The sequence below is a fragment of the Terrapene carolina genome, unplaced genomic scaffold, assembly GCF_002925995.2.
Source record: "Terrapene carolina triunguis isolate 2854851 unplaced genomic scaffold, T_m_triunguis-2.0 Scaffold58, whole genome shotgun sequence".
Lineage (NCBI taxonomy): Eukaryota > Metazoa > Chordata > Testudines > Emydidae > Terrapene > Terrapene triunguis.
This window is the reverse complement of record NW_020664409.1, coordinates 108,727,977-108,753,368: the sequence shown is the minus strand read 5'-3', so window position 1 is coordinate 108,753,368 and position 25,392 is coordinate 108,727,977. Positions and strand designations below refer to the sequence as shown.

Here is a 25,392-nt window from a genome sequence, read left to right as displayed (position 1 = left end):
AGTGCTCTCCACAGAACACCATGTGGGTAGAACATTGTTGTAACAAGGAGCTACTTTCCCACGCATTGGCAAAAGGCCAGGTTTGCGGAGTTCCTGGACTTGGATAGTAATGACATAGGAATAATGCCGCTGGACCCACTTCTGAGCACTCTCCGTTGTCTGTACGAGATAACGTGGCTAAAAGGGCTGACCTGATCCTGGGATTTGTAATAAACAGAGTAATGTTGAGCAGGAGATATTACCTCTGCATATAACATGGGGGAGATTGCTACTGCAAGTGTGTCCTGTTCTGGTGTCCGCACGTTAAAAAGGATGTTGAAACAATGGGGCAGGTTCAGAGGTGAGACACGACAATGATTCGAGATCTGGAAACCTGCCTTACGGTGAGAGACTAAAGAACCTCACAATTCATTTAGCTTATCAGACTTTAAGAGGCAATCTGATCCCAGTTTGTAAGTATAGGGAGAAACTTTCTGATCATAGAGGGCTTCTTAACCTAGACAAACTTGAATCGCAGGCTCACTTGGAAACTCCTGCCTGTAGTTGGCTTGCTTGGAAATTCAGCCTCTGGTTAAGTATAAAACTGAGGCCCAATCTTGCTACAAACTAGCCCCAACATTCACCTCAAACTCACCTCGACTCACTCCCCAGGCATAGGCATACCAAGACCCAGCGGGTGGAATCGGAAGCTAAAAAATTCAGGCTGGAAATAAGGTGTACATTATTAACAGTGAGAGTAGCTGACAATTGGGACAGTTTACCAAGCAATGTGGTGCATTCTCTGTAATTTGGAGTCTTTATAGCAAGGTTGGACTTTCTAAAACATACACTCTAGCTCAAGCACAACTTGTTGGGCTCAATGCAGGAATCCCTGGGTGAGATTCAATGGCTTGTGCTATGCAGGAGGTCAGACTAAGTCCCTTCTGGCCTTAAAATCTACAGAGTTACATGCATCTTATGACCTGGGCTTTGGGTGGGGTCTTTCCTCTGGAGACTTTATGCCAGTGCAGGCCTTGGATGAATCAAACTTTGTATGTTAAGGAGTCACAGCCACCACAAAAATGCAGCTACTTCTGGGGTGATACACAGCAGCTGTTTAACAGCGAACAGTAACTCTATTCAACACAAAGTGAAGAAGAATCCCATATTTGAAACTGAAGGGGGAATTTAGGCACACAGACTGTAGCTAGCTAAATTGGGATTAGGCCAGGATGCTTGGTTTTAATACCCTTAAGTTTATGAAAATTGCTGTGGGATCATTAGGACCTACATTTTCAAAAGTGACTAGTGATTTTGGGTGCTTCGATTTTGCCCATCTCCAACTTGAGACACCTTAAAGAATCCTGATTTTTAGAAAGTGCTGAGCAACCGCCCTTCGAAAATCAGGCCTCTTAAAGTGTTTCAAGGTGGACACCCAAGAACCGAGGTACCCAAAACAGCAAGTCATTTTTGAAAATGTTAATGTCTATGACTCAAGTGTTCAGGGCACTAGCTTCATTGCCTCTCCAGCCAGCACCATACTGGGTTATGTGCCAGAGAAGAGAATGCCACCTACTAAGCCACCAAAACCACTTCCTTCAGCACCTGCTCATCAGAAAATGGTTCTGCCTCAGATACCCAAACATCCACAACAGGAGGGCAGAACCTCCAGAATCCACCCAGACCAAATGACAGCTGCTGTGCCCAGTGAGAAAAGTGGAGAAAGAAATCTGTACCTCCAGACTGAGACGTAAATGATAATCAAGAGCAAAAGCGTCAGCGAAGATACTCCACAGCCTACGATTAATGTGACAGAAGGGACCAGCACTTTTTCCATGTTCTGAAAAAGAGAAAACAAGAGACAAAAAGGACGCTCAGCAAATGCTACCAGCTCGGTTTCATAACAAGATCTTTCCCCCACAATTGCCTGAGCACGTGTCAATTGACCTGGCAATCACATCAAACTGAAACAAACAAATAGGATGTGAGAAACAGACACATTTTTGGTTGACCCAGCCTCTCATCGGGCCTGATTCTCTTCTCACATATACTGGTGTAAACCAGGAGTACTTCCAGTGAAGTCAATGGAGACAAACAGTCTGAGAGAGGAGAATTGGGCCCTTCATCTTTAACACGAGGCTCCCGAGAGGGTTAATGAGGCAATAACAGCAGGAGGTCCGCACGCTCGCAGGTTTACAAATCAGCTCTTCTGGGAGCTGCTATCATTGCAGCTCGGAGGATGAGAAGAGGGTGAAAATCTTCCACCAATTAGAAAGCACCATCTGGCAGGCAAGGAGACAAAACAAGCGAAGAGGAAAATAAATAAATAAACTCGGTGATAACATCCAGCTGGAATGGCCATTGTTTCACCACCCTTCCTCAGCTGCACCCGGCGTCTCTTCCTATGCACAGCAAGCCGGTAAACTTGGAGGGAATTCAGCCAAATTACAGGATCCCTCCCGCCCCTGCTCCCTCACCTCCCTCCTGGCCCTTCACCTGGGAAAAGAAAGGAGCTAACTAGCTACCCATTCACAGCCAACACGCAAATCCTAAACTGGCATCTGAGACCACAGCAGGGGAAGATGATCATATTATGGTGACTCCCTCCTCCTGAGTTCCTCCATTTGCCCCAAACTTCCTTTCATGCTTATGCTTTGGTTCTCGTATTGTTTTGATTCCTGGATGTTCAGCCTGGGGGATGTCACGGTCTCATCCTTGAAGAAAAGAATTTGCTCTTCTAATTTTTCAGTTCAGCTGTAACTCTTCTCCTGCCACACAGTGGGGAGGGAGGGGGGAAGGAAGGGGGACGAAATTAGTTTCACTCATGGGAGGAAAGGGAGGAGTCTAGTAATTAGTAATTCATACAGGACAGGGCTAAGAATGGTATGAACTGATCTCCTGTGTGACCAAGTCCATTTGGTGGACCTACCACTTGGCTAGTCAAAACTGGGCTGTGGCATCGAAGGATTGTCTTAAACTCCGTGAGGCCAAACTCACTGCAGGTGTAACAGCACTGAATGCAAGGGAGGTAGACCAGGGATGAATTTGGCTTGTTATTCATGCAGAGGGAGGTGTGGCGGTCTATTAAACATTAAGGTTGTCCGTGTTTTTGCTTGAGACCTTTATTGGGTCAAATAGCAAGTGGCCTCACTGGTTCCCAGACACTGCCCGTGAGCGGGGACTTTGGGGGTAAACACATGGCAAGGCAGTTTTTAAAAGGTTTGGTAGTGGAGGGCGTGGGAGGGAGAACCTGTGTGGGTAGTTCATCCTATGCATTAGACCTCACCAGCCTTTAGCATAGCTGGAGAAGACATGACTGGGGATGGGAGAGAGGAATATCTCTCCCTTGATGTGTGAACCCACCGCTCCTGTCAGCCATGTGCTCTTGAAGTGTCAAGTGCTCCACAGTGGCTTCTCCTAATCTGGTTCTCCAGATCATGGATGGCAAAACTTCCCCTTCTCCAGACTACACTGTGTATTTCTCTGTTGCATGTTCTTTATCCACCATGCTCCATGCTATCCATGTCAATGCTCCCTGCTTGGAATGAATACAGAACAGCTAGCAGAAATCCACAATGCTGATGATAGAGGAGAATGATCCCTTGTGATTGAACTGATTGAGGCAGCTTGTGGGGGTGTGAGGCCAGGGACAAGGACGTTATTAGGTTTGCCGGTATCCATGTTTATTGCTACAGCTGCTGAAACGAGGTGGTTTCTGACATAAACATCCCCCAGCACTGGGCTCTGCGTGGATCTGGGACAGGAACAGGCAGCCCTCGCAGACAAGTAGTCCACATGGGGTTAACTCCGCAATACACTCTGCTAACTAGAGACAAGCAAACCAGATTGGACCAAATGAGAACTGAGCTGAACCTTTGCCCAGAGGTAAACTGCACCTGCTCTGAACCTTCTTTGCAGTTTGAAAAAGCTGGGTGATGGTTTTTTGCTTGTTTCATTTGGTTGCTGTGGGCCAAGAGCACATTTTGGCTCTCAGTAGAGGCATTAATGAAGAACAAGACCCTTCTTAAAGTGTTTATAAACTGAACCCCACCAGGACATACTAGAGACCCCAGGGGAAATCTTGCAGGATTTCCAGCCCAAAGAGTTTGGGATAAACTTTTAGAGAAGCGTCCAAACCTTTGGATGCTCAACCTACATGAAATTCTGGACCTGGGGTCTGATTCAAAGGCCACTGCAGTCAATGGGAGCCTTTCCATTAACTTCAACAGGCTTCGGATATGGCCCTTTGAGAAATTCACCAATCACTATACACTGCAGTTTGTTTTAACAGCTGTTTCTTTCATAATTTAGATCTCTCCAGCACCTAGCCCCTAGCTCTAGACACCTCTCACTCATCAAAAACACATAATGATACTCTCACAAGTATCAAAATCAGCAATGCTATATCTCCGTGTCCAGGGCCGGCTCTGGCTTTTTTGCCGCCCCAGGCAAAAAAGCCTCCCGCCGCCCCCAGCCCCCCGGCGGGGAGTGCAGCAGGGGAGGGCGCCGAGCCCGGCCACGGCCCTGCTCTCCCCAGCTGGCCGGAGCGCCGGGGGGAGGGCGGCGAGCTCGGCCGCGGTCCCGCTCTCCCTGGCCGGGGCCCCGCTCTCCCCGGCCGGCCGGAGCGCCGGGGGGAGGGCGGCGAGCCCGGCCGGAGCGCCGCCCCCCTCCAGGTGCCGCCCCAAGCACCTGCTTGGTCGGCTGGTGCCTGGAGCTGGCCCTGTCCGTGTCCCAACTAAACAAGTACCCAATTACCAGTAATCACATTGCAGTGAAAAGAAACCTCCTAAAAAACCTAAACATCAAACCCGTCCTATGGTTCCAACCAACGTGACGTCTACATCAACCACCAGCTAGACCTCCCTTCTTCCTGAAATGCCTGTAAGAAAAGACGGGCTTTGCCACGTGCTCTAAGGTTAACAAATCAATCTCTGGCTGACCACCATGTGGGGTAGTGAATTCCAGAGTCTAAGGGCCTCATGAAGAATGCCCTGCTTCCAGCTCCTTATTATTATTAATCGTTTGTTACTACCACAGCGCCGAGGAGCCCCAACCAGGGACCAAGGCCTCATTGTGCTAGGCACTGTACAAACACAGCACAAGAACAGCAACAACAAAGATGATCTCTGACAATCTAAGGCTACGTCTACACCCATAGCAACGTGCAGAGTACGGGCACCCTACATGTAGCTACGCGCCGCAGTGAAAGGCAGTCTGCGTCCTCGCTTGTCACTGCAGTGTGTATCTCCATGCACAGAGAAAGGCTCTGGCACTGGGGATGCAGCAGGAAAAGACTGGCAGGGGGGAGACAGCAGGGAAAGAATCTGGCCCAGTGTCCTTCCCCATTGCCGGAGCCTTCCTCTGCAGTGGGGAAAGGCTCCAGTAGCGGCCAGACAGTGGGATGCAACTGCTAAAACTAGCAGTGTAGAAGTGGCACTGCTTGGGTATCTAGCAAGCCATGTATGGTATAAACCCTGGGGGCTTAGGCGTGGAAATAACTCTACTTTATTCGCCTAAGCCATGCCCAGTGTCTACACCGCTATTGATACCTGTGCTAGCTGGGCATGCAGTGTCTGCACTCTACACACAGCTGCAAGTGTAGATGTGCCCTGAGTATAAGGCAAGAGACCAGAGAAAGATAGAGATGGGGCAGTACAACTAATGAGATAATATGGGTCAGCACGATAGCCAGTGGTCTCAGCACACCAGCAGCCTGACTGTGCCTCACGGCACAGGACAGTTTTGAGGAGGACAATGAGGTGGCTTTGCAGATGTCTACAGCGAGCTCCTCCCAAGCGTGAGGGGCAGCCTGGGAGACTGCACGAAGGTGCTTGTTTGAAAACATAAGTGGGAGATGTCCTGGAAAGTGAAACCAAGCTCCAGCTCTTTTCAGTGTAGTCCAGGAATCTCCTAACTCAAGTACCACCATCACTCACAACTGTGGCAGAATGGTATCTGCTCCAAGGCTTCGCCGTTTCTATTTAGAAATGACTTGAGTGATGGGGCTCCCACTGCTCCTCCTTGGGAGATCCAGCTGCAGTCTGGCAGATCTCACCATCGGGAAATATTTATTGGCTTTCAACCTTGCTTTTGCTCAGTTTCATCCCATTATTTCTGCTGCCGTTAGGGACTGATCCCAAGCCCACTGAAATGAGGATGAATCTTCCCATTAACTTCAACGGGGATTTAGCGCAAATCATTGCACTCCCTGGGGCCATCCTGGATAATTCCACTCCCACCCTGGGTGTTTACACCCTTCAGCGCCGAAGCTTTGTATACCACTCCCTACAAAAAGAAATCTGGGAAGGGCACTTCTTTTGATAACAGTGTGAAGCCTTCTTTCCAGAGAGGAAGGGTGGTCCAGTGGTTAGGCCATTGCCTTGTGCCTCGCGAAAGCAGCGTTCAATTCACTGGTCTGCCACAGACTTTCTGTGTGCCCTTGGGCAAGTAACTTGTTCTCTCTGTGCCTCACTTCCTCATCTGTAAAACAGGGACAATAGCCCTGCCCTGGAACGCTGTGAGGATAAGCACATGAAAGAGTGTGAGGAGGTAACAAGCACCATATTATTACCTGAGATAAATGTCCTCCTGGACTGCTTTCTTACTGCCCCTGCAACATTCTCTGTCACAGCGGCCCCCACTGGCTGCTACACAAACAGAGTAATGATGGCCAGAGATTCGCAGCAAGTCCCACATGATATTTAACCAGTCTCATTTAAGGGAATCTTCATGTGGCCAGGAGAAAAGACAAGTCTAGGAAGTTGTACTAAAAACAACCCTCCCCCTCGTCCCCCCCAGAATGTGCCTCAGAGCTGGCAGTGAACTAATGCAATGTTTGTGTTTTACATTAAGCGAGGGAGAGTGTTTGCTTATGATCCTGGATTCCTCGGTGAGAGAACCAGACTGAAGGTAATTCACACATGTTCAAGCCTTTGTAAACCGGGACATTCCCTCAAGGTGAACTCATACTTGACTTACTGGCCCTTGTGGGGAAGTGACAGCTTGGCAGGCTGGCCTGCATCCTTGCATGGCTTAGAGGGAATTAGGTCTAAGAGCTGAATCTGCGTCCTGATTTCCATCAGCCAGTCCCAGTTTTGACATGTCTCTTCCATGTCCGTAAAACTTGGGCTTGCAGTACGACAAAGTTGTACAGTTCAGGTGAGCACAGGAGCCTCAAACCAAAGAAACCCCTTCCTAGGGGTACGTCTACGCTGAAGCTGAATGTGTGATTTCTAGCTCGGGGAGATGTACAGGTGTACACGCACTAGCTTTGATCTAACTACCGTGCCACAAATAGGCACATACTCAGGTGGCGAGCCTGAGCCGCCACACCTGCCATCGCAGCTACACTGATATTTTTAAAGCATTATTTCAATCAAAACCAGCACACGTTCATCTACCCGAGCTGGAAATTACACCTTCCAGCTGTATCCCTAATGTCCTCCCTTGCCAAAACAAAACTCTGCCAAAACTTCATTCCAACACTACCAAATCTCCGCGTATAAACGACAAAACCTTACCCCCGAAGTTGACAAATCCCCCATCCACATGACAAAACTCTTCCAATTTCACGTCCTAAAACCTTCGGCCACCCATCCACATTTTCATACCGCGTCTCTCCCTGTGGAATGAGTTCCATAAACCGAGGGGTCTATCGTAGCACTAGATGAATGATTTCATTTCTTTCATCCAAAGGATCCCAAAGCACTTTACAGCTATTGTACCCAACCACAGCACCACAGAAAAGCAGCCACCACCAGGGTGGAAGGGAATAGGATGAGGAGAAATTTTGGCCAAGGACACTGTGGTGAACATCTACTACTACAAAAAGTGCCAGGGCTTGGCTTGTTTCCACACCCTGCCAACAGGACCCTTCCCCTCATTTAAAAAAACAAAACAAAACACTTTTTATTCAGGCAAAGTTAAAATAGAAGGTTAACTTACTACATCGTACATTGCTTATTACTTATTCAGGATCAGGTTAATAATCAAAGAACCTGGCTAAAAATTTTGGCTTAATGACAGCGGGAGCCCTCCTTCTCTGAGTATGCTAAAAAGGGTGAGCACATTTCTAAACACTTATTCTCTTTCTGGTGTTTCTCTTATGTACGTACTTGGAGTCAAAATTTTTCCATTAGTAGGACAGTCCTTATTTTCCTATACCACAATTCAATAGGAGAAGTCACACTTTTCCAATAACGTGCAATACAAAATCTTGCTGATAACAATAAAAAAGAAAGTGAAGAAGTGGTTTTTTACCCACAAAAGCTTATGCCCAAATAAATCTGTTAGTCTTTAAGGAGCCACCGGACTCCTCGTTGTTTTTTTGTGGATACAGACTAACATGGCTACCCCTCTGATAATAAAAAAAAAGAAAGTAATTTGTCATTCTGTTTAAAAAATAGATATTTTACTGAAGCATTATATAATCAGGCAAAGGCTCTTTAGGATGCCAGTATTTTGTAGTAAGATGAAACCCTTTAATAATTTACTCCCCAAACTGTCTACTTCCTGGACGCACCACACATGCAAGTATGTTCCCCTTTCCCTGCAACCACTCCAATGAAGTGCCTCCTACTAGCAAAAATATGATGGTTTTTAACTGGAGTCAAATGCCATCTAGATAATAATTAATAAAAAATTATTTATTAGCTATACAAATTGAAGATGTAGATCTCCCACATAAAGGCCCACTCATCCAGATGAATTTCTTCATCCAAATCTCTCTTCTATCTTTTCATCTGGGTTGTTTTCTTATCAACATCTTTTTCAATCAAAATTGTATGCATCTTAGAAATTAAACCTTTTTATTCCAGTTTGCTCCTGGGTCAACTCCTCAAACATGGTTAAAGGTCTAGATAGAGCCATCTTGAATCCGGATTTCACAATAAAATGTTTGATACTTAAATACTGACATTACAGGATCTTTACATTATTTACATAATTACATAGTTTTTGGTATGATTTCAAATCAGGACCCAAGAACAGCTGTCGAAGTTGAGTAATCTCAGTTCTTGTCCACAAGGAATAGTCACTTTGATATTTCCTAGGGATACATTCCTGATTATTAATGAAAGTCACTAAGGGAGAGGGTCTCGGTGGCAGGAATGTAAAAAAAAATGGCTAAAGCTGTGAAGGTGGTCTGGATGAATGGGTGATTCCTTTTTATTTTTTATGACCTAAATTTCTTTCTAACCCACCTATTACTATAAATAGCTATACTTGGGCTCCAGTCTTGTTTGAGGTTTACCCAGTGTTTGCATGGTCTTTTGTTAACCCATTTGATCAGTGACCTGGAAAAAAACCATAAATCATCACTCATAAAGTTTGCAGATGACACAAAAATTGAGAGAGTGGTAAAAATGAAAAGGACAGATCACTGATTCAAAGCAATTTCGATTGCTTGGTAAACTGATGCAAGGAAATAATATGTGTTTTAATACAGCTAACTGTAAATGTATACATCTAGGGACAAAGAAGGTAGGCTATAAATGGGGGACTCAATTCTAGGAAGCAGTGACTCTGAAAAAGACTTGGGGGTCATGACAGATAAAACATGAACTTCCAGTGTGACACTGTGACCAAAAGCGCTAATGTGATCCTGGTATGCATAAACAGGGGGCTTTTGAGTAGGAGTAAAGAGGTTATTTTAATAGGCAGCAGGTTTAAAACAAACAAAAGGAAGTATTTCTTCACACAATGTTCAGTCAACCTGTGGAACTCTTTGCCAGAGGATGTCGTGAAGGCCAAGACTATAACAGGGTTCAAAAAAGCACTAGGTAAGTTCATGGAGGATAGGTCCATAAATAGCTATTAGCCAGGATGGGCAGGGATGCAAAACCATACTCTGAAGTATCCCTATTTTTGTAGAAGCTGGGAATGGATGACACAGGATGGATCACTTGATGATTACCTGTTTTGTTCATTCTCTCTGAAGCACCAGGCATTGGCCACTGTCAGAACACAGGATACTGGGCTAGATGGACCATTGGTCTGACCCAGTATGGCCGTTCTTATGTTCTCTGTATTTGGCACTGGTACAAACACTGCTGGAATACTGTGTCCAGTTCTGGTGCCCACAACTCAAGAAAGATGTTGATAAATTGGAGAGGGTTCAGAGAAGAGCCATGAGAATGATTAAAGGAGTAGAAAACCCACCTTATTTATCTTAACAAAGAGAAAGTTAAGAGGTGACTCAATTACCGTCCATAAATACCTATATGGGGAGCAGATATTTGATAATGAGCTCTTCACTCTAGCAGAGAAAGGTCTAGCACAATCCAATGGCTGGAAGTTGAAGCTAGACAATTTCAGACTGGAAATAAGGTGTAAAATTTTAACTGTGAGAATAATTAACCATTGCAACAACTTACCAAGGGTGGTGGTAGATTCTCCATCACTGACAAATTTTAAATCAAGATTGGCTGTTTTTCTAAAAGACCTGCTCTAGGAATTGTTCTGGGGGAGTTCTATGGCCTGTGTTATGCAGCAGGTCATACCAGATGATCACAATGGTCCCTTCTGGCCTTGGGATCTATGACTCTATCACATCTTTTACTCGTGATGTGTAATAATAATAAACCAAATTAGGGAAAGCTATTCCACTTCAAAACAAATTACGATAAATCTGAAATTTTAGAAATTGATATTCCCCAAAGGGTCAAAATATATAATATTTAAATGAGTAACGGAATATTTCAAATATTAAGGAATACATATTATGGAGAAATATAAAAAATCTTTTAAAGGCAAATTTACCTTCCACTGTGGAATAAAATCATAAAAGAGGAAGGGAGCAAATATGAAGGTAGGGTATCCTTGGTCAGGACCTCATCTGCGAGGACTGAGCTGAAAGACCCCAACTGAGGAAATAGCATACAACTTATTCTCTCTCCCTAGGGAGGAGCAAAGGTTTACCCAACCCTGCAGAGATTTAACCCGGTGCTGTTTGCAGAATGTTTGCAGAATTTGGGAAGATGGTTCGGAATGAAGGGCCTGATCCTGGAAGTCCCACTGACTTCAATGGTAATATTAGGGCCCAGATCCTGAAAGGAATCTATGCACCTAACTCCCAGCGAAATCTATAAGTACTTTCGAGGATCTGTGCCCAAGTGAGCTCCCTAGGAACGGGAAGTCTCACAGGGTCAATCCCAGTCAGCTCAGGATTCTGTATTGTTTCTTTGTTTACGAGGTTGATTTTTTTCCCCCTTTCCCTTTTTCTCTTTAGCAAGAGAGGCAGCCTTTGTTTTATTCCCTCTGACTAATTAAAGCCCCTGACAGACAGCGACCAGCTGCTGTAGGATCTCAGCCTCGCCAGGAAAATTTCCTCGGAGGAGGGGGAAAAAAGGGTTGGATTATTAAAAAAATAAAGAAGTAATGACAAGAAGGTGCTCCATCATAATAAATCAAAGAGACAGGTTAGCCCGCACCGGTGGAGATGCTCATCTGGAGACTTATAAGGCAAGCACTACAACTGGGAAGTAAAGGAGCCACGTTCAGATGTGCAGTCCAGGGACACTGGGTCTCTATCCCTTTGAGAGCCGCCAGGGTCTGGAGGAGATCCTCTAAAACTGCAGACATTCTGTCCCATCCCCACCCACCCTGCTGGGTGCCATGTGGAAGCCCCATTTGGCGCCCTGAAATCCATAAGGGACAATGCCCCAGTGATCATAGGAGAGGGGACACTCTTGCTGTAGCAAAAGGGAACAACAGGTCAATCTCAACTCCAATTCCCGCAATTCTGTCACAGAGCAAGGACGAGGAATGGAAGGATTTGCAATCAGTGACATCAACTAGGGTGGAATAATGAATGCTCCTGCCTAAGGCTGTTTGCTCTCCCTGCTACCTAATCTGTCTGCCTGGCAGGGGAGACGGATGCTCTTCCTTTTCTCTTAGACATCTTTTTTCCTTCTTTGCTTTCTGCCTCTCCTGATTACCATCCCGTTTTCTCTTTTCCTTCTTCCTCTCCCTAGCCACTTCTCTCCAGTTTCTTTCTTTCCTCCCCAATTTGGCCCCTTTTGCCCTCTGTTTCACAGCCCTCTTTCCAGATCCTGTTTTTTTTCTTTCTGACCTCAGTACTCCTCTCTTATTTTCCTCTTTTCAGCCCTCCTCTCCGTTCACTTTCTCGCTCCACCTGTCCTTCCTTCCTTCTCTTCTTTGCCAGTAACTCTGTGAAATGTGACTCTGTTAAAGCAGCAGCATTATCCTTGCTCCACTTCCCTGCTCGTGCCCCTGCATCAAGCTAGCTCCATTTAGAACTAAGTCAAAGGATGATATTTCTCAATGCTGCACATGTTGTTCTTTCTGCCTCTCACATCCTCAGTGGTGATCAGGGCTGAGCAAACTCTGTATTTGACATAATCACCCTAATAATGTAACTCAGGCATTTGCCTGTTTCTTCTGTTCCCAAATTATTTGCAAACACACTTTTGATTTTTTTAAAAAAAAATATGTTTGTAATTCAAAATGGTCTCATGGCTATTTTATGGGTCTGATCCAATACTCATTTGAAAGCAATAAGAATCTTTCCATTAACCTGCATGGGCTTCTGATCAAGCCTCAGGTGAATATATTTCACCCCAGGGATTGTTCATCAACCATTTGCTACTATGCCTTCAACTGGTCAGCATTCATGGCTTGTGCGTGGTCGCCTGAGTCACATGGTATTGTTTCTGTTCCCTGAGTGGACAACTGAAACTTTACAAAGAGGAGGGACACCAAAGAGTTTTTAAGATGGCCACAAATATGTTTCCAGTGCACATCTTTGCACAAACGTATCTTTGCACCAGTACTCAGAAGAGCGAACATGTTCATGAACAAAACAACCAACCAACCAGACAAAATGTGCACAAATGTTTGCAGAAAATGATCAAAATGAGTAGAATGCCAATGAACTGAATGTGCTGTTTCCATCTGGCTGACTATCCTCAAATAGATTTTGGCAGCATTCACTCAGGTCTACCAGTATAAAGATCCTGAATCTAATTCTCATTTATGCTAAGGCCTCTTCATGCCATCCTGACAGTGTAAAGGTGACTTAAAAATGGGTGTCAATATAATTTCCTCTCATTTTAAGTCTCCTTTTATTAATTATTATTATTTTGTGCATTGCAGTAGTTCCCAGCAGTCCCATCCGTGGACCAAGACCACACTGCTCTAGGTGCTGTACAAACACAGAATAGCTGGTCTCAATGAACTTACGGCCCGAGTTATGCTGCTGGAACGATTTACACTCCCTTTAAGGCCCCTTTGCACTTCCAGAGCAGAGCACAGGCGCCCTGTGACTGCACCTTAGCCAGCAATTCTGCTGCAGCTCCAAGGGCTCTGCAGAGCTAATGGGAACAGCGCCTGCTTATCCAACCAGGGAGCAGCGCGGTTGGATAAGCAGGCGCTGTTCTTCCCCAGTCACTTTTCTGAGCATCACTCAGTGTTCAATGTAATTCGCACTGATGCCCAGTCGTCCTGTCACAATTCGTTGTGCCAGTAGCTAGGGCCAGTGCTGACACTCCAGACACAGATGGCCCTTCCAAGGGGGGGAGGGAGAGCTCAGTGGTTTGCGTGTTGGCCTGCTAAACCCAGGGTTGTAAGTTCAATCCTTGAGGGGGCCACTTAGGGATCTGGGGCAAAATCAGTACTTGGTCCTGCTAGTGAAGGCAGGGGGTGGGACTCGATGACCTTACGGGGTCCCTTCTAGTTCTAGGAGATAGATATATCTCCATATTAAAAAATGGGAAGGCTCGGCTTTCACCTCTTGGAAGAGTAACTCCTGGCATGTACTAATAGTGTGGACCTGCTGCTGCCCAACATACACTGCAACCTGCCCTGCTGCAGGAGAGAAAGCCCTGACACACACACTAGATTGGGGAAGAGCAGGACCTGGGCAAGGGGTGGGTCCCCCGTCACTGAAGTCAGCAGGAGTTTCGCCACTGACTTCAGTGAGAGCAGGTAGAGGCTACAATCAAAACGAAGGGAGAGTGTTGGGTTAGACTCCTAAAGGCCAGCATTGCCAGGGGAGCCATAGGCCGCTGGTGGGGTGGCGGGGAAGTGTGAACTCTGGAGTTTTCTAAGCAGCACCCCCTCACGGGGAAGGGTTTGGGCCCCATAGTGGGCACAGGGACCCCAAACTGCCCCTATTATACAATGCCAGTATAGACAGTTTCTTCTCTTTAACTCTTTCTCCCCCACTCCCCCTCATGTTGCTCCAGCCAAATAATTGTAAGAGGGAAAAGGACCAGGGGCTTCCAAGAGGCACCTGCTGAGCCTTCTAAATAAAGTGTGTAATGCTCATTCAGTGGAGAGCAATGAGCTACCCCTGTGGAGCAGGGAGGACCCCGAGGAGGGACTATCACTCAGTGTGGTCTCTCTCTGTTACAGTGCCTCCCGTATCAATTCCTGGGCTTAATTAGCACCACTTTGTTCAGGGCTGGGGCCAAACCTACACTCGACGCCTACGCTTCTGGCCCTAATAGCACTTCCCGTTCTTTGTGATGTGCTTTGGGATCTCCGCATGAGAAGCGGTAAGTCAAGTTCTTCATTTCTTCCTCGCCTCTCTCTCTCTCTCGCCTCCCTTCATCAGACCAGGGCCTTCCTCAGCTCCACTCGTATCCTTTCAGCCAGACAGATTCAAAGAACCACTACATCCTTTTGTTTCCTTCACGTGGTAACAAGCATCTTATTTAAAAACTGATAGAGAGCTTATTGGAAACGTATTCTTGGAATTTAGGGCCCCTTTTATACAATTTGGCCAGTCTAACAGGCAATTCCACACAATTATAGCAAGTAAAAATCACCCAGAGAGACATCTTAATGTGCTACTATTTATTAACAATTGCTAATTCTTCACTCTGTATCGAGCTCGCTCCCCAGATACCACATGGCAATTTGTGTTTAGTAAACAGCTCTGATAGTGCTCTCAATGCTGACGAGTGATCACACGGTGGATTATTAATAAGCAGCATCAAGAGAGCTTCCTTCAGTCTAGTAGAGAACCACAGAAATTAAGGGAAGAAAAGACTGATTCACTCACCTAGTCTCTCTCCCTAGCCAAGGCAAGATGTTGTCGTACAGTATATTCTCCAGAGCTTAGTTGACTTCACTCACAAATTACCAAAGGGATGAGGCTTCCACTACTTCCCTTTGAAGATTATTCTACATTCTTAAGGTCTGAACTTGCTCCTACCAGCCCCTGACTTGGAAAGGAGCAGGATTGGGCCTATACAGACCCTTAGGACTGTTTTCTCACTATCCAGCTAAATGGCCTAGAGCTTAGAACAGTGGTTCTCAACCTGGGGGTCAGGACCCCTCAGGGGGTCGTGAGGTTATTACATGGGGAGTCATGAGCTGTCAGCCTCCACCCCAAACCCCGCTTCGTCTCCAGCAATTATAATAGTGCTAAATATTAAAAAAGTGTTTGTAATGTATAAGGGGGGTCGCACTCAAAGGCTTGCTGTGTGAAAGAGGTCACCAGTACAAAAGTTTGAGAACCACTGGGTTAAGATAAGCGATTGTTGGTGAGGAATCCTGGGGTCTATACCCGGCTGCTCTTCCACTGACCTGCTTGGCTAAGTCATTTAAGCCAGACTTTTCAATGGCCCAACTTCAGGCAATTAAATCTGAAAACGTTGGACTTCACCCCCGAGCCGCACCGAGCGTGAGACCGACACCCGCGGATGCCTGATCCCGCCTTCCCGCTGAGGCCGTGAGTGCTTGTGTTTCAAGAGGTGACAGCAGTGGCTACTCTGCCTCGCATATAACCGGCCGCCGAGTCGTCTCCCCCACCAACTGCTGCTCTGATATCATGCTGCCACACGCCACACCGTGCATGAGAACAGCACGAGGGAAGGCCTACTTCTGCTGTTGGAAGAATCACGGGACTGGGCTAATCTCGCAATTTCCGAGCAGTCTCTGAAACCGCGATTTTTCACAGGGCCCTACTTTGGACAAAGAGCTACTATTATCTGCTCCACCCTTGCACAACATTAAAGTGTGGACAGCACTCAGGTGGCCTGGAGGAGAGGTGAGGGGCCCAGCTATCTTTTGAATCTTGGCACCTTGCCTGAGACAGGAGAGTAGCTCTCTGCCAGCCCTTCCCTTCCAACATAGTCTACATTCCAAAGGGGAAGGAGGGAGTAATTCTGAAGCCTCAGCTACTCCCTCAGAGGAAAGCTGATAATGATCAGGACAATCCATCAGTGCAGCCTCCAGTCCCTTCCATGACTGCTGAGTCCAGACAGGGACTTAGGGAGACCCTGTGTGGTGATGATAGGAAGCATCTATTCTGAGAGAGGAGGAGAGGGTCACAGGGCCTATCTGAGACCAGCAGCCTCAATAAAGGATCCTATTTCTATTCATTACAGCCCAGCCACGTCTCCTCTCTGCACTGTCCAGCTGATGATCAAGAAAAGCAAATCCTGCCGATCCTGTACTTATATTAGCCCCCACAGACCTGACCTTGCACCCTCAACTCCCATCAACTTCGCGGCAGGAGCACCCAGTACCTGGCAGGATTGGGCCCTGCTGGAAGCAGTCATGCAACCGCCAAAATAAGGCCGTGGCAGACTGGGAAAGGGAAAGGAAATCCAGATTGTGTTTATCCTGATCTGAGCGGCGTCCTGGGTGGACGCCAGCCGACAGCACTCCACCAAATAATTCCAAAACAACACACTGTTTGTTTTTCTCTTTAAATGTCGCGTTGGTGAAAGACACCAGATTGACAGCCCTTGGGAGGGGAGGCCTCTCCCCACAGAATGGGCTGGACAAGCTTCCCCCCAACTCACCCCACTGGGAGCGAGCCCTGACCTCGCCGAGGGACCAGCCTGTGCGGAGCTCAGCATCCTTGACTCATTCAAGCCTTGGCTTTCTCTAGGAGGATGCCAGCCAGGGGCCAATGTGGCAGTAGTTTTAGGACATTGAACCATTTCTGTTGACACCACCTACTTCCAGACCTTGGGCCTGCTCAGTGCGTAGATGAGCAAGGTAGGGAGGGTTCCTTGTGCCTTAGGAGAGGACAATTCTGAGTTCATACAAAGCACCAACCCTGTTCCCTTTATTCACTTGTACACAGGTGGCACAAGCCACACTGGAAATGACACTCAACCTAACCCGGCAGGACCTGCACTGGCAAGACCTCCATGGCGCCATCGGTGGCCCTTCAACAAAGGGTGCTAATTAGTGACATTCACTACGATGATTCTTCTCTACTAGGAACCAGGCAGACACCATGAATTTCAGAGAAGAGCTGTGGCCGGTAATGGCTTTTGGTGATTTCTGACCTGAACTGGATTTGAACCGGTGACTTAGAACAACTCTGTATCCCATCACCAGTCCTGTGAGACATCACCTCCCCCATTGGCTGATACTTGCCCTGCAATTTTCAGCCACAGAACGGATCTGATCTGCTGAGCCTCACAGGTGTTTTGTACCGTTATGATGACAGTGACATCTTCATCTAGTAGCCCTCTGAGGTGCCCATATGATCAAACCTGTCTTCGTCCTCTCAGTCAGTACTATACACAGACATTTGCCAGCACGGCGCATTAGCAGGGAGTCAAGTTGCTAAACCACTCCCTTTCCCCAGGGAACATTTACCTCCACATACCACTCAAACAACAAGGCCCTGGTCTGGATTCTCATCCACTAACGCAGAGGTAAACACCACCACAGTTAATGGTGTAAAGGGAGTGTACGTCAGATCAGAATCAGCCTCAATGGTTTACAGATTCATCGATTCCAAGGTCACAAGGGGCCACTGTGATCATCTAACTTGACCTCCTGTATAACACAGGCCACAAAAACTTCCCTGAAACAACTGCTGTTTGAACTAGAGCAGCTATTGTAGGGAAAAAAACATCCAATCTTGATTTAGAAATTGCTAGGGATGGAGAATCCACCATGAGCCTTGGTAAGTTGTTTCAATGGTTAATTACCTCACTGTAAAAAAATGTCTCTTTATTTCCAGTCTGAAGTAATCTAGCTTCATCTTCCAGTCATTGGATCTTTAATATTTCTTCCCTTTAAGGTCTTCCCTTTACGGCCTGTTACACTAGCAGCGCTGACACTGCTAACTTACTTAGCAGAGCAGGGAGAGTAATCTCTAATAAATACTGTGCAGCCTCTTTTTGCTTTTTATTAACTTATTCGTCATTTGCCAGTTTGTTCCCGGTTCACAGACTGGCCGCATGTAGCTAACCATGAGTATTCAACACACATTAAAAATGTTAACCCTGTCGGCTACTTTTGATTGGGCAGGTAACGCACGTGACATCATTTCTGCTCCCTGATTGGATGATCATAACTCTTAGCATCAGTTTGCGGGCTCAAATATGCATGTTTGAAATCTGCTTTCCATTTGCTTTCTATTCATATTCCCCAGTTCTGCTCAAAGTTTGCCATTTCTGCCAATAAACTCATCCACCAGGCTATTCATGGAAAGCAAAAGTATTAAAGGGCACAAGCACGGCTGAAGCTAATTAATTTTGTTTTAAGTGAGCAGATATTTGAGGGGGGGGAATGATTTATTCTCCTGGCCAAAATACTGCTAATTCAGGGCCAACCCATACCATTACAGAGGGGAAAAGAGGACTCAGGCAAGAGGACTCAGAACGTTTAGTTGAGTGCCCTGACATAAGCTCTTCCTGGAACTCAGATACCACAGAGATGGGTGCTGTATTAGATAGATAGATAGATAGATAGATAGATAGATAGATAGATAGATGCTGTAAATGGATGGATGGATGGATCGGTAGCAAGGTTTGATTGACTAGTTTCTGTGCCATGGCCTCCTAGCACAAAGATTCCAGAGAAAAGCACATTTCAATCCCACAGGGCCTACACCTCCTTCACTGCTCTGTATAACCCACTGGTAACATGGCTATCTTCAGAGCCAGGCTGCTAGTGGCCATGCCCGTGCCATACCCGCTTCCTTCCCAGGCAGCCATAGGAGCGAATGTTGCTCTAGCAGCACTAACTTCCACGGCCAGCTAAGGTGGAAATGCCAGCACCAATCTCCCCCACGCTCATATAACCCCCGAGCCTACAGGGTACCAACTGCCCAGTGATCACACAGAGGGGCTTCAGAAGGCTCCCAGGGAGGGCTGGAGTACCTCAGAGTGACGCTGCTCACCCCTCCTGCAGCTTTCAGTGCATTTCTGCCCCCCTTCCAGGAACAGAGCCACATCATCTACCCACCTCTGATGGTTGCTTTCCAGTTGGGAATTAACGGACATGGTGGGGGAGGGTGGTGTCCTTGTCAGAATCCCCCCCCTCTCAGTAAACAAGGCTCCCATGTGGTGACTTAGGACTGGGCACATGGCAGCTGCTCCATTTGCTAGCTGAGCGTCCCTTCCGGGTGATAAGCTCGCCCCCCCCATTCAAACTCGAATGGAGTGTGATCCCTCCCTAACACCCGGAGATACAGCAACCCACCTTAATCACACCAGAAACACTGCCTGAAACAGGTGGCAGACAACTGGCCCATCCAACCCTGGGTGTGAGTGGGCATCAGGCCGCTGGCTCATCCCCGCTTACACCGGATAGTGAATTTGGCTCAGTATTGCTCATGCTGAAACGATGAATCCCACAAAGCTCCCTTCCGTCAGATGAAGAGTGACGGGGTGACACAGCATCTGCCTGCAGAGGAGTCACTGACAGCACTGTGAGGAACTCACAGGGGATGGCTTGGCAATAGGGCAGGGGAGATGCTGTGCGGTAGTTCACATTCCCCCCCCCCCACACACCCCCGAGTTTCACACTGTGAGTTTAGGATTTAACTGAAACCATAATGCCAAAACAGAAGCTCAGCAAAACTTAGCCAGGTTTTGAGTCAAAGCCAGGAACAACTACCAAGCCGTCCACCAGACCACAAACAAGAACCCCTAGCTTTTATCGTGCTTTTCTTCGTAGATCTCAAAGTAAACTGAGGCACAGAGAGGGGAAATGACTTGCCCCAGGTCAGTAGAAGAGCAAGGAACAGAACCAGGTCTCTTGTATCCCTGTCTAATGCGCTAACCACTAGGATACACTGCCCCCCAACAGTTATGGAGCTGGGATGACTGTTTATTACACTGTTCATAACCGGTTCACTGCTACATTGTGCTCCCTTTGGCCGCTTGCTGTATTCACCTGTTGTCTCTCATCATACACTTAGATTGTAAGCACTCTGTGTCAGGGACTGTTCTTTAGTTAAAGGCGTGTATAGCACCTATCACAATGGGGTGCCAAGCCCTGATTGCTGCCTGTGGGCACAAAAACAACAACATCCATCCCTGGCACCTGGAATTCAGTCTAGGTTCTCTCCAAACTCAGCTCAGGCTTATCCGACTTTCTCCCCAAACGCAACCCAGCTTCTCTGCAAATTCAGGCCAGGCTCATGTCAAACTCAGACCAGGGTCATCCCAGATTCACCCTCAATTGTACACAAATTCAACCCAGTGTCACAGAACAACTCACAAGCTTCCAAAAAGTCTGCCAAGACCCAAGTCTGTATTTAATCCCACATCTCAGGTTTGCGCAGCTCCAGTCCCTATGCTCTCAGAGACCCAGGCCTTCAGCTGCTGTATATCTATCGGCATAGCTCCATCAGAATCCACTGTCACTTACTCCTCTTTGCAGTGCTTTAGGGATACCAGTGGCCTATAAAGCTCTGTTGAAAACCAGAATCAATCCAGTTTCTATTTCAAAAGTAGCTAAGAGAAAGTTGGCCATTAAAAAAGATAAATACATTTCAGATTGCCTGCTTCCGGGTAAATAAAAGAGCTTCTGAAACAACAGGCAAGCACATTCCACGAAGGCTGAGACCACAAAATAACCCTATGCTCCTTCCAGCCACGTCCTCAAAGTACTGAAAGGACCGCGCAGAAGGGCTAATCGTGCGGACGACCTTCATCTAAACAGCTACAAAATTAACATGTAATAGAGAAATAAGCCCAAGAAGCTTCCCCTTAGCACTTAGATTAGATCTGGGGATCCAATACAGAAAGACCCCATAGTATTAGAATTCAGTCCCCTATTAATGGGACGGAAGGGAAATACAATGTTGATCCATTAAGATGCCCCCTCGCTGCTGCTACCCAGATTCTCGGGACAGGAGCTACCATAAAGCTATGTTTCACCACTCCTACAGTTGGGGAGGAGGGGGACCCAGGCTCCTCCCCTACCACATGCTGGCTAGTATGGCCATGCCAGAGGAAGTACTCTGTGCCAGGAACAGACGTGGTGCAGGGTACATGCCCCGCCAAGCAGGAGGAAACCACAGACAGATTGTAACTCAGAAACCCAGCCTGCAACAGTGCACTGCCCCTTACTCAGGGGAAAGGCAGGCTGGATTGGACAGTGCGGTTGCTGCTGTTTTGGTGCAGGGATGGGCAAATCAGCCTCGATCAGAAACTGCAGAAACCTCATTTAAAACTCACACCAAAACCAAGCTGAACCTCAACACAAAACCCTTCTGAGACAAGAAAAAGTTCGGCCCGCTGCCCCCTCCCTTGTCTTATTTTTGCCTCTCCATATCCAGGTTCTGGCTCCAGCAGCAGGGGCAGTGCAATCCCCGAAGCAGGATCTCTTACCAGGAAATCTCATGAGATTTCCAGCCCAAAGACTTAATTTCAGAAATCCTGAGTGGCTCAGAGCCCCCTCTCCTTAGAATCACAGGGTCAGAGCCCAGAGTTGCAAATTCGGGAGGTTTGCATAAACTGCTGAACGTGTGGGGGCTTGTCTGAACTGAATTTGAATTCCAAAACTTTCTTGGCGCATCAATAGCTAGTACAGGGAGGCTGTTGGCTTAAAAGGTGTAGCTTCCTCACGCTACAGGGGAAATAGCACTTAGCTCCTTATATAGGATTGTCGTACTCAGGGTGCTTACCAGCCACAAATGAATGCAGATCATCCACATTTCGCAGAGGGGGGAACGAGGCAGAGAGCAGTCAAAGAGGGTTACCCCAAATGGGATTAGGCCAGCTCAGTAAGGCTGGCCCCAGGACGAGCTGGGTTTTACACGTTTCTGAAAGACAAGCATCTCCAGCTCCATAGCATCACCTAGCACCATCTCTGGGCTTTGCTTCAGTGACACCAGAGGGAATAGTCCATCACCTGTTCCTTTAGGTCGCCCATGCAAGCACTACAGCAGGGTCTCCCCTATATAGTGAGCACGTCTGAGAGGCAGCCCAGTGTGGCGTGGCCATAGACACAGACGTAACGCTAACTTTGAGTGATGGGGGGAGCATGGTGGTTACTTTGGGCCTAAAGGTCCTTGCCTGGAGGTCCAGCAGAGATGAACCATACCGAGTGAATACAATGCAAATACAGACATGCCTTGGGTCTGATCTCCACCATTTTAACTAAATCATGGAGCCTTTTATTTTATTTAAAGTAAATGTTGCCATGTGGTATTACACCACCGTGGGTTCCGCTCTGGTGGCTACAGTTTTAAGCTTAACAGAGTCACCTTTGCTACAAACTTCAGATTTAGAGTCTAGTGTGGCTGGAGTTATACCGACATAAAGGTGTTTATACCAGCGCGGCACAGCTTTCACTATAAACACCCTGAAACCAGTAGAACTGCCTCCACGTTCAGGGGCTGCATCCGTTTTTCTACCAATTTAGTTAAATCAGAACAAGACATGACCTTAGTCTTGCTAATAGTCACCTCTCTTTTACTCAGGCTCACTACTCCTTTTCCACGCCATCTTCGGAAGGAAATCTGCAGTGGGTCTTCATCACCAGCCTCAGTATCAGTGGGGGCTGGGGGCTGCCACTCAGTGAGTCTCCATACTGGGCCCTGGTGCATCCCTGCGTCCTGCCCCGCAGCGGGGCTTGGGCATGGGTCATGGCAGGAGTAAAGTGAGGGAGGGTACATACACCAACCACCATCATGGGCATCACTAAGATTTGAACCCGGGCCTTCCCAAGCTGGGAGCCTGAGCCTCTGTTGCTTGAGCTAAAAGACTTGTGTCCTCTGCAGATTAGGCCCAGGGAGGAAGGTGGCATAACACATACTGAACAGCACTCCACTGAGTGGCACGCGATGGGCACCGGCTGGCACAGCTGAGCTCAGCCTGGCGCACAAGCCAAGCATCCCCAGGGAAGTTGGGAACGACTCATATAAAACATTGGCCTAGCAGGTCGCCTTCACACAGCCACTGTCTCACACCGATCAAGTCTACATGGCTGGGAGCAAGGCAGTCACTGCCCATGCAGCAAAGGGTGGGGAGCTAGGGTGGCTTGTGCCAATGTTACCATTTCCTTCTGGCCATTTACAGGCCTTGCCAGGATATCTAATTACCCCCACCCTCAAGTTGGAGCTACAATCCCTTTAAATCGCTGCTTTCTGGCAAGAGCAAAAGGGACATCAGGGACTACTCTACGAGTCAGTCACCGTCCTGGTGAAGCCGTTTCAAAGTGGGTTAGCAGCTGGACCTGCCTGGGCCTAAGCAAACACAGCCAACACTGTGTCTTTAAAGCCACTTCAGTGCAGATGTTGTTTCCATGGTAACTAGTGGACCAAATATATTAGTGTTTCTAATAATAAACCAAACCTTCAACTTGGAAAATGTGCTTCCCCCACCCCTTCTTCCTTTCCCCTCCCTTTCCCTAAATTAAACCGGCATTTACTGAGGAAGGTGTAATTAGTAAATGACTGGAAGGGCCTAGTAACTCCTAGTGCCCGAGCAGATGGAAGTGTCACATGAGGCACGGTGTTCATTTGTGAATCGATGTGCGCCTGGGATCTGCGCAGAAATGGCTGAAATATTTTTTTTTAAATCAACCCCAACTAAAGACATTGGGATGACTCTATGAACCCCTGGGAGCAACGCCCCAGCACCGACTTTGCATGCGCTCCGCATTCCCAGAGACCAGGCATGACTCCGCTCCGGAGCTGGGATCGGCTCTAGGAATCCTTTACTTTTTCAAACACTCTCCTTGAGACCCAACGTTTGCTTCCCTTTAAATAAAGAAGCAGAAACTTCACACACACACACACACACACACACACACACACACACACACCCCTCCAGCCCCCACCCCTACTCCCCACCTCCTTCAAACAACCACCGAGTCAGCAAAGCAGTACAAACCCTTTCAGGGTCTACCAATCAGGGATGATCGGCAACCAGAGATCGCACCAAGGTTGAAAGGGGAAAAGGAAGGGGTGGAGAACGTGCAAAGATTAAGTGCGGGCACTGACAACAGTGCAGATGCCAGCCTGTGCGAGTCCCCTCCCTGGTTCCACCAACATTCATATTCAAATCCACAGTGCAGGAAGAGAGCGGGGCGGGGGTGGGGGGGGAGGCCCCTGAAACCGACAATACAATCACTGCAGCAGCCACAGCAACCCAAATGTATTCCACCCTGCAGGCTCCAGCTCACGCTGCAATTGAGGAAGGGGGAGTAGGGTGACCCGACAGCAAGTGTGAAAAATCGGGACGGGGGTGGAGGGTAATAGGTGCCTACATGAGACAATGCCCTGAATATCAGGACGGTCCCTATAAAATCGGGACATCTGGTCACCCTAAGGGGGAGGGAGGGTGGCAGGAGGGCAATTTGGGGAGACAAGGGGAGGGATCTGCTCTCTGTCTCCCAAGGGCTCGCTGCCCCCGAACATCCCGACTTAAGGAATCGGTGGCACTTCAATGCAGCAACTTCCTCGGTCGGGTTTGTTTTTAGGTCACAGCCTGTCAGCGGCACATCTGAGCCGCTTTGCCGTCTTCTCGTCTTTCTATATTGCAATGTCTACACGCACACATGTTCAAAAGCTCGTCTCTCTCGCCAACAGAAGTTGGTCCAATAAAAGATATTACCTCCCCCACCTTGTCTCTCTCTCCACACACACACACACACACACACCCCTCCAGCAGCATCCTGGTCCCTCCGCCTCCCAGCACCCAGGCTGGTATTGGCGATTGATTGTCATTTAAATGTCACACGCTGGATGCTGTGCCATTCTGGGCTGGGATTTTTCCCCCCCCCCTCTCCTTTCTTTCTTGGCATTCTTTCATTCTTTCTTCATTGTATGTTATTGGCAGGACTTACCATGTCTGAGCTGAGCTGGGCTAAGATGGCGAAGGTAGAGAGTCTCTCACAGAGGCATTTAGTTCGGAAGGAATCGACTGGGACTGTTCGGCAGCCGCGCCAGGACCAGGCACCAAGCTGGGAGGAGGAGGAGGAGGAGGATCTGTTAAGGGAGGGGGTGGCAAAGTGCAGAGAGGCGAGAGAGAGACAGCAGAGAGGGAGAGAGAGAGAGAGAGGGAGAGACAGAGTGAGAGGAGGCAGCAAAAAGAAAAACCATCACCAACAAAATGCAAAAGATACAGCCAGAGCACTGACCCCCTCCTCCTCCCCACATGCTGGGAGCATCACCACCCCCCACAAGCTGGACTCCCATCCCGGCACAGAGCTGCCCTCCCCATCCCAGCACACAGG

At 47.7% G+C, this 25,392-nt stretch overlaps 1 protein-coding gene across 1 annotated transcript in view; it reads right to left on the bottom strand.

Moving 5' to 3' along the window:
- Positions 1–25,392, bottom strand: part of ADGRB1 (adhesion G protein-coupled receptor B1) — a 279,184-nt gene that overhangs the window by 74,284 nt on the left and 179,508 nt on the right. Inside the window, exons 17-19 of the mRNA XM_024214406.2 lie at positions 25,003–25,144; positions 1,716–1,819; positions 635–703 (exon numbers count right to left, since the gene is read on the bottom strand). Of these exons, the coding sequence (XP_024070174.1) occupies positions 635–703; positions 1,716–1,819; positions 25,003–25,144 (315 nt within the window). The remainder of the gene's footprint in view (positions 1–634; positions 704–1,715; positions 1,820–25,002; positions 25,145–25,392) is intronic.